We start from the raw sequence: 10,083 nt of genomic DNA, 5'->3' as shown, positions 1-10,083 counted from the left end.
GTAATTTGCAACTTTCTATTTTACTAATATTACGAACTAATAAATTATTATTCAAGCTGACTGTACTTTAGAGACACAAAAAAAAAAAAACATTGTTACATTCTGTAATTTATAACCTTCTAGTTTGCTAATATTACGAATTAATAAATTATTATTCAAGCTGACTGTACTTCAGAGACACAAGAACTATTCTATTTTCTATTACCAGCTTTCTGAGCTTTTGAAACAAACTGCATATCGCAGCTCGGTCTAAACGACTCGTTGCGCTGCTCGAATTTAACAGAAACATTGTTGCGACAGGTACGGAGGGCCAGATTCGTATCAAGTCACGGAGAAGTTCAACGTCGATTGGGGCACGTACCTTGTAACGAACAAGAGTATCATCTACGCGACGATCGACGGCCGTGGTTCCGGTCTAATGGACAATGGCATGCTGTTTGCTGGATATCGAAACTTGGGAACAGTGGAGATCGCGGATCAGATCAATGTAACCAGGTGAGCATTGTTCGTTCCGCGGAAGAAGCCTCGTTAGTTTGCATGCGATATCGCCCGAGATAAGATCCAACCCGCCTGCCGCTATTTCGTTCTTTCGTAAAACGTCTTAAGCGCAGATAGAATTCTAATTTCGGCGTGCTCGAGACACGACGGCTGGCCTGTAATTCCCCAGACAGGAAGTTTCGATCGTGTAACGCGATTTTAATACCGTTGTTCCACTTGACTCGATTTCAGCTACTTCTAACTCGATTTTCTACGAATTTTCGACTCGTCGTCAAAGTGTCAGGAACAAATTAAGGCCGCTCAGCCTTAGATTTTTTTTTGGACCTTTTCGTTGCGTCGTCTCGATTTTCTAAATCTCGAGTTGTCAGGCTTGATTGTTCGAGATGTCAGGGATAGTTCGGTTTTTTTTTTCGAGATTTTCAGACCTTCGCGTTTTTTGGATTTTTCAGGTTTTTTCGACGTAACAGCTCCATTTTCTACGTCGAGTTCGACGTCGCCTGGGTCTGTTGACATGAAAATTGCATTTGCAGGAGAGCAAAGAGTTGAAATTAGAAGAACGCGAATGTAAAAATTTTCGTGCTCGTTACATCACCCTGTAAAAGCATTAAGAATAATTTAGTTTCGAGTTTTGGATCTTCTGCATGCGTATTAGTAGTAACTTGTAAGTAGACTGCAAACGTTTATATGCAAATTCGTATTTTTATGAGTGTAATTTAGAAAAAAAAATCTAAGTGGAAAATCATTTTATCTGTACTGTAACGTGTACCATATTCTAAGCAGACATTTTCGCGTATTATGCTCATTTCATGCATTTGGCGCCATTTAATTTTCCATAAATGCATCTCACAAGTATTATGTTACATATATATAAGTATATTATGCTACAACACAATGCACTTATGCGATACACGCACGCGTCGGTAATTAAAAACGAATTAACGATGAATTGCTATTAATCAAAACTGCACGTTGTCGTCAAAGAACAACGCAATTTTCCATTTACCTAAAAAAAACTCGTGTAATATATATGATTTATTAAATATAATATATTTTACATAATTTACTAAAAATCACCAAGAATCAAGCTATTAGCGAAACATTCTCAAACAATTTCCCATTTGTTTCAACCCTCGCTGTATGTAAAAAGCGAGGATTAATCAGGTTCGTGTTTGCATCTTAAATGGCCGGGACGGTGTTTTAAATTTCAAATATATCGGATGTAATTCGCTCTTTTTTCTTTATCAGGAAATATTGTTAGTGTCGGCGATTTGGATAGGGATTGATGCTGACGCTGATGAATCGCGGAGAACGCAATTGGATTTTAATGTCGTAGTTCCATCGTGTGTGCTGTTCGCACGGGTTTTGATCGCGACATACCTAATTTCGTTGTTCTACGATCCATTTTCTCTCTCTCTCTCTCATTTTCTCTATTTACATGTAAAATGTCCCCAGATGCAATTTATCGAATACCGCTTCCGGCTAGTTTAAATGCAAAAAGACGTATTGTCCTTGTTATTCCATGCATTTTTAATGCTTGTACGTGCAACAAGAGAGAGAGATCGATTTATATTTATGCAAGCCATTGATTTTTTGCGATTTCAAGCGAACATGCGGACCGACGTCCCGACCGACACCGAGATAAGTCAATTTATGACGCGTCCTCCCACTCCCTGTAACTACGTAGTTTCGTTTCTTTTTTTCTTTCAGTTTTCTCTCCTTCTCTCTCTCTCTCTCTCTCTCTCTCTCTCTCTCTGTGTTTCTATCTTTGTCGATCGGTTGATTTATTGGACTGATAGACCGCGATTACAGATTTAACAGGTGCTGTGCAAATTTAACAGTGTTTTATCAAACGTTAGGCGATCGTTAATCTACGTAGCCGATTGCGTAAGTCAAAGTTCTCGAGGTAGCATGAATTATTCTACTGCGCCAATGCTGGCAATCCTATTAAAAAGTTATCCGCGTGATCCTATCGTTCGACGCTTGAAAAAGAAACGAAGGGCGGAGGGAGCGAAAAATTTCTGCTATTTCATTGTAGAGAGTTTCGCTCGTCTCAAAAAGTATTCCGTTTTTTACAAATAGGTAGAGAGACACTCGTGATATTATTTTGCTCGTTTTCTTTGTTTAATTGTTACTTTCAAAGAAGCACTTTCTCAACCCTGGCTCCCGACGAAGATGCTCAACTAAATTTAAAGTCGTTGTGTTTTTTTTTTTTTTTTATTTCTTGATTGGCACGACGATGGAATTTGTCCGCGAAGAATTGCGAAATCAGTAATTTACTTAACTCATATCGAGAACTAACAGTTCTTCCAGATCAACAGATCAATTTATGTTACTAAATTTATGAACTGGCATGATGATTCGTCCAATATCTTTTCGTTGAGTCTTCCGTCTAAATCCTGGGATCCATAATATTTAGAAATTCTAAGAATCCTAATATCATCCATAACCGTGCGTTTTTGTATCCTCAAATTTTCCGCAAATTCACACACACACCGATTTCCAATTCATTTAAAATATTCCCGAAATTCTGAAACTTCAATCAACACCTGGAAGTTAGACGAAAATAGAGCGAAATGGTTAAAATTACAGGTGAATTCTTGGAGATCTGAAACCAGGCCCAATCCGCAATATTCAATGCAAACTCCAAATTCGGGAGTAATTTCAGTTACTTGCGACTGGATCCTCGTATCAACGCTCATCGCCTCGGCGTTGCATTCAATTACGGAACGAAATAGCCAAAATTGTACGTGAATTCGTGAGACGGCGATCGTCAGTCAAGAGAGAGAGAGAGAGAGAGAGAGAGAGAGAGAGAGAGAGAGAGAGAGAGAGAGAAGGTTACACGAGGGGAGGGGGTTGAAAAAGCTGCCAAGCTTCGCCGCGGCGCGGAACCGAAACCGCGACGCGTGCAAAATTAACGACGCAGAAACGACAGCCTCGTTTTTCGTCTCGTCCCCGTTGCCCACATTTCCCAGCCTCGAAATTTAAATGTTCCTATTTTTCTTTTGCGTCCTACAATTGCGAGCCACAGAGAGAGACAAAAAAAAATAGGTCAGAAACTCGAGAGGGGAGAGGGAGAGAGAAGACAATTTTTTCGAAGAGCGAACAGACAAGGGGGGAACGAGCGGTCGTGGTTTTTTTTTAAAATTCCAGGTGGAACTGGCTGGCAATCTAATTACAGGGAGAAACGGTCGTTGGCCGGTCGTGACGGTCCAGACGCTGACTTATCGCAACCCGACGCGATAATCCACTAATCCACCTAACAAACTAACGCTGCGTCGTAACCTCGCTACCGCAGCTACCAGTCATCCCTATGTAACTTCTTTCTCACGCGATCGATTGAAAATTAGGTTCCAGTCACTAGGTTTTAATCTATGGATTTGTGGATTGTTATTATTGTGGGTAGAATGGCAAACGGTTCGAGGAAATTTATATTTTAGTTCATAGTTCAATAGTCAGTTAAATAGTATTGATGGAAAGTATGAGAGCGAGTAGGTTGAAGTGAGTAATTTTTTCTTGGGGTATTTCGAGGGTGAAAAAAATCTGAAGAATGTACCTAATGTTCGAAGACATTTGAAGTGTCTAGAGATTCTTTGTAATGCTTAAAAACACAGAAGTTACAACGTCCAGTTTTAATGAAACAAATTTTATATATTTCATTTTCTGAGTTGGAGATCCAGGAATAAATAGAATTATCTACATATACCTATATTATTTAATATGTCTATTTAGTATGCACTTAATTTAATATACATAATTATTAATAGAATTATTCAATATATTTAATTTAAAGTTTAAAGTCCTGTCGCAAACCAACAAATCTCCAAATGAAAACTTACCTGCTTCGCAACTCTAAAATTATATCCGTCCTAATAGTTTTTTAATCATGTACACCTATATTATTTAATATTTATTTAATATATATCTAATTTAATATACACAATTATTAATTATTTAATATGTATCTAATTTAATATACACAATTATTTAATACACTTAATTTAAAAAAGCTTCAAAGTCCCAAAACAAATCTCCAAATGAAAACCTACCTGCGTCGCAACTTTAAAATTATATATCCGTTCTAATAGTCATTCAATCATGTACACCTATATTATTTAATATATCTATTTGATATATACCTGATTCAATATACACAATTATTAATCATCTAACATACTTAATTTTAAAAAAAAACATCGGAGTCTCGAACAAATCTCCAAATAAGAACCTCCCTGGCTCGCAGCTCCGAAATTATATCCACTCTCCAACCAAGTCTCCAATCTCCTCGGGTTTCATTAATCACACACCGGACCTAAATCCCCTCGAGAAAAAGCCGTCGCCTAAAATTCCAGCAGAAGAAACAACAAATCGATCAAGGACGCTGGAATCGATAGGAACGACAGTTTATCGGTCAGTTGCACGGAGGGGCGCTTATCTTTCAGGAGTTATTGATTCCGGTTCGGCTATCTTGAGGGAGGATCGCCGTCGAAACGGCGCGGGGGAGAGAGCGCGCGGTATATTTCGTGGGGTGATATTCAGCTGGGTGAGTGGAGGAGTGCAAGCGCCTCTGTCGACCATCCTGGAAGCCGAGTATCCACGTTGCAATGTTTTGCTGGCGCGCGTCGCAGCGCGTCCGGCCAGTAAAAACCGAGTCGTGAAATTGGAAGCGGGCCAAGCGATTGCGGAATCGGCCAGCTCTCTTTAACCTTTGCCCTATTGCATCGGGGAAGGGAGGGTGTTGTCGAGTCTGCGTCCCTGTCACCCGTTCCTCTCTCCTCTTTGTTACTCGATTCTTCCACCTTTCGCGCCTGCTTCTTTTTTTTTGCTTTTTTTGGAAACCCTCTTTTTCGTAACGAGTTGAGAGTCGCAAGTGGGATCAATATGATTCTTGCGAGTGTCACGGTACGGTACGTTTAATTTTCAATGGAATTGTCGATTGGAGTTATCTTGTACTCCCGTTCGATGAGGGTATCTTGCTTGAAGCGTCGTGCAGTTTGACTAAAGTTGGTTCGTACTACTTACTTGACTCGTGAAACATCCTTTGTCTATAGATCACGTTTAATTAATTTCGTGAACTGAAGAACGGAGAAAATGCGTTATTAATGTCAATATCAATAACGATATTGTCTCCTCGGTGTATCCTTCCTGTCCAGTGTATCTAACTGAAGTGTTTCTGTAGTTTGACCGAAATCGGTTTGTACCACTTGCTCAGTTTACGAAACGACATTATCTATACTATTAATTTCGTGAGTTATAGAACGAAGAACAACTATTACTAATATTAATGATGATAAAATCTCCTTGATATCTTCGCCTGAATTACCGCGGTACGTTCCTGCGGTCTGACCAAAATTGGTCTACGCTACTCACTCGGCTCGTGAAACATCGTTATCTGTATTACTAACTAATTTCGCGAATTGAAGAGCAAAGAGAAACCGTAACTAATATCATTAACGAAATGTCGTACCGCGAGTCAGCGGTACTGATAAATATTCTTGGACGATGTTGGAAAGTTTCGACAACGAAACAAATGAAATTTCACGAGTAATGCAGACAGATCTGACTAATTATCCCCCGGGTTTGACGAAAAATTATAAAATTATTCGAAGGGCATCTGTAACTTTCGACTTCACGATTTACTATGACGTAATATCTACTTACTATTTTGGACGAGAAATTATAAAATTGTCAAGACAACTTTCTCCATTCTTTCATCTCTGGTGTCTGATTTTTAATCCCTCTTTCTTGCCACCTGCTTCTGTTCAATCTTCCTTCATTTCCCGCTCATTGTTTTCTATTCCTTTTGCGCGCCGATCTCTTTGGTCGATTTTTATTTCTTTTTTTCCTCGAGGATTCTCTGCACACCCACATCGTTCACTTTTTATCGACGTCCCGTCGTTCCTCATCCCTTCAACATCGCTCTTCCTCCAGTTTTGCTTCTGCCCCATCTCGTTCCTCCTTTCTTTCTTTCTTTTTGTTCTTTCTTTTCTTCCTTTTTCCCCCTTCAGCCGATTTGCAATCGCTATCAATCTCTCGGTGTCTCTCGTTTGTTCTAGCGATGGGAATGACACGGTCGCGATAGATTTCGCAGGAAGTGGTTGATAGAGTCGATAAATAAAAGAGGGTTCTTTAGAGGGTTTATCTTTCGATGAGACAGTCTCAGGAGATTCGTTGTCAGCGGACGAAGGATATTTATGGAAATTGGCATCTTTATGAATATTGGCTGAAATAATGGAATTTCACGTGGGAAAATCTCAGCTTGGGAATGTCCGGATTTTATCTATCTTCTTCCTCTAAAAACAGACACTTGCAAAGTAAATTATTCGTAGTCTAGTAATTAGTAACTTAGTGTTCGATCCAACGAACCTCTGCTTAGAAACTCTACTTGCAAAAATAGAAATTTGCACGAATGCCCGACGTTTGATAATTAGACCCGCGGACTTCCACGCGTTTGCGGGAAGTTGAAAGAGGCAAAAACTACTGCAATTCTTGCTGCAAAACTTTAGCTGGCGAAACAAACTTCCTAGTATTTTAATTACGTAGATAAAAATATAAATTTGCACGTAGCATTCAGTGTCTAGTTTTTATATTCGTTAGAAAACGGTCGATGCAGCTGTAGCTCTTGCTTGTAGTTCTTTCGCCACGTAAAAAAAAAGAAAAAGAAAAGAAATTCCTTCCTGAAAAACCCCGCGGAATTCTGCGCGAATTTCTACGATTTTTACGATACACGAGAAAAAAAAGAGAGAGAGGAAAATAACTGTCAAATAAATCTGAAAAATTCACCGGTTTTATCCGCAAAGAAACGGCCGGAATAGAACCAGCGAATTAGTTTCATCGGTATCTTGCTCGGTGTCGCGGTTTCACGCGCCCCTATTCTTCCGACTCCCGTCAGCCGCTCTCGAGCTCGTTTCGCCAGCGGGTTTTTTTTTTTTTTACCGGCCTTTGTTCCGTCATCGAACCAAACGATGTTGCTGCTCCTGGCACGCTTGATCGGTGAATAACCGACCCTGTGATCGAAAGATAAATTCTTTTTCCCATCGCGTTGCCCGAGATCCATTTAGGGATGGCCCGACGAGGATGAATATTACGTCTACATCGGTGAAACGATGAATTCGACACACGATGCCTCTACCGTGATTAGCGGTTTTCGTTTTTTTTTCATTTTTCGAAGGGGAGCTTGTTGTCTCTTTCATCGTTCTTTCATTTTTTGCTTTATGGAAATATTTTTATAAAATAAAAGACTTGACGATCTGACGATTATCGGAGACGCATGTCTTGAAAATTTTGTTTGTCGATACGTCGTGAATGTTCATGGATTTATGGAAAATTTGAGGATACAAAGATGCAATATAAGAAGAAAAAAATTGACGTGGTACGGAAGAATGTTACGGCAGTGTTAGAAAATTTTTTGCTCAGTTCTCTCTCGCAGAAATAATTTTATCGTAACTTGCGATTCTCCATTAGAATTTTTCAATACTTTTTCTTGAAAGTAATGTAAAAATATAAATTAGAATTTAAAATGGAGGTAACGAAGGATATTATATAAATTTGTCACTTCTTCACTTCTATCTGTGTAAATCTATATTTGTGGAGATTGATTCGCGTAAACAGATAGTGAAAAATCGAGGAATTGTAGAATTGTGGGAAATTACAAAATCGCCAAGTACAAATTTTCATCAAATAAACCACAGCTCGGTAGAGATATAATCATTTATATAAAAAGAGAGAACCAAATCACTAAGAAACTCTTTAATTTTGGTACAATAAATTATTTGTTTTAAAAAAATCCCACTGTTGAAAATCTGTTGCAAAATCTGTCTTCCTTTCGATAAAACAAATTAAATTTGAAATAAATTAAATTTGGCTCCGTTGAAATATTATATATATACGTTTCAACTACAACGTCGCCAATTAGATCTTCCAAAACAAGCATGAACAGAACGCGGAGAGGTAGAAATTCCTTGAAGTCGAGAGTATTGAACGAGTACCATGGGCAAAGAGAAGGCGAAAGACAGAAAGGCGAGATCGCGATACAAAAGTACGGAACAACGCGAAGCGCTGAGTGAAGAAAAAAGAAAAGCAGCCTGCGAAGGGAAGGATGCAAAATGCACGTGCAGAGAACACGGACGTGTGCAGTGTAGTGTAATAAAAAGTAATGAGGCGTGTATATAAGGAGGAGGCAGAAAGGGGGGGAAAAAGAAGTAGACGGCAATTAATCGAGAGTGGCGCGTTAATAGCGATGGGCGAATTGAAACGTGTTGTTGTTGTTGCGTTTTAAATGCATTATCAGCGGCAAGGATTTCCTGGCTGCGGATGTATTATCTCTCGCCTATCTTCCTTCCCTTTGATCTGCGCCCACGTCTTCAACACCTACCAGACCGGCGCCGAAGTTAATTAAACACAGAGTCACAAAGCTGGATCGCTGTCGAAAACAGTCAGGCGTGCAAGCGAACGTCGAGCGCGATTACCCCGAGCTGCTGATAAAAGAAAATCCTTTGATTGCTTTCGTTTCCCTCTGTAATGGCAAGTATGACTGGTGTTCGGGCAGTTGGTGTCTAAAGAGAGGCACTTTCGCTTGTTTGCTGCCCGATGTTTCGAAGTTGATTTGTATGTACAGCGATGAAAGAGAAATAATTAGCAGAGGTACGATAGCTAGTAGCTGTTCTGTGACATTTAGTTGGGTTCCATTTTTTTCTAAATTATATTCTTTCGTGCATCTTAATGCTTAATTTTTTGGAATACCAAAAGATGTGTCTTCTTGAAATACACGATGCGATGTTCGAAAAATTTGAAATTAGGTTCATCTTGCATCATTCGCAATCAATTTGTTCAACTGGAGGTTTCTTTCAAATCATCGATCATTTCGCATCATTTTCACAATCTCGTTTTCACACGTGTTGTTGAAATAAAATTTCCGTGCAGTTTGAGACTCTTCTCTAACGTAGAAATCGAAGTGCTGAAGAGACTCGAAGTTCAATTATATTCTAAAATTCAGTAGTGTTATGTATCTCAGAAGTAGACGAGAGAACGTGTTGATCTCTGAATGAAACTAGGACGAGAATCGGCCCGGAACGTCGTAGACTGTTAATGATTGGAAGAAGAAGGAGGAAGGAGGAGGGAGGCGAGAGAGGAAAATGAACGATCGGAAATATGAGAGAAAGGAAAGATTTCTGCTAGTTGAAAAAGAGAATTTTTTGCGGCGGATCAATTCAGTGAGAGGGTAGCCGCCTTCGATTGGTTGTTCCGTTAAAACGCGGGATCACAATGCCGGCGGCGGATAGGGGTGAAAAATTTCAGCGCGATGCTCGAGGAGATGGAGAGGACGCGTTCGTCGGAAAAAACGACGGCTCGATTATTTTCGAGAGCCTCGGATTTCAATTTACCATGTTCACTCACTCACTCTCTCTCTCTCTCTCTCTCTCTCTTGCTTTCGTTTTTCCTGTTGCTCGAGCCAACGTGTGTCGGAGTAACCCTTAATTAAAAAAAAAAAAGAAAAAAAAGGGGGGAATAAAATATAGGAACAAGTGAAAAACAAGCCAACAGGGAGGAACGATGGAAGGAGGAGTAGGAGAAACCGAAAAAAAGTGG

General features: G+C 39.6%; 1 protein-coding gene across 1 annotated transcript in view; it reads left to right on the top strand.

The window, feature by feature from the left end:
- Positions 1–10,083, top strand: part of LOC122535630 (venom dipeptidyl peptidase 4-like) — a 105,652-nt gene that overhangs the window by 79,410 nt on the left and 16,159 nt on the right. Inside the window, exon 7 of the mRNA XM_043667332.1 lies at positions 301–495. Coding sequence (XP_043523267.1) covers positions 301–495 — 195 coding nt within the window. The remainder of the gene's footprint in view (positions 1–300; positions 496–10,083) is intronic.

This window comes from Frieseomelitta varia, unplaced genomic scaffold (genome assembly GCF_011392965.1).
Source record: "Frieseomelitta varia isolate USP_RPSP 00005682 unplaced genomic scaffold, Fvar_1.2 scaffold_749, whole genome shotgun sequence".
Lineage (NCBI taxonomy): Eukaryota > Metazoa > Arthropoda > Insecta > Hymenoptera > Apidae > Frieseomelitta > Frieseomelitta varia.
This window is presented reverse-complemented; position numbering and strand designations above follow the sequence as displayed.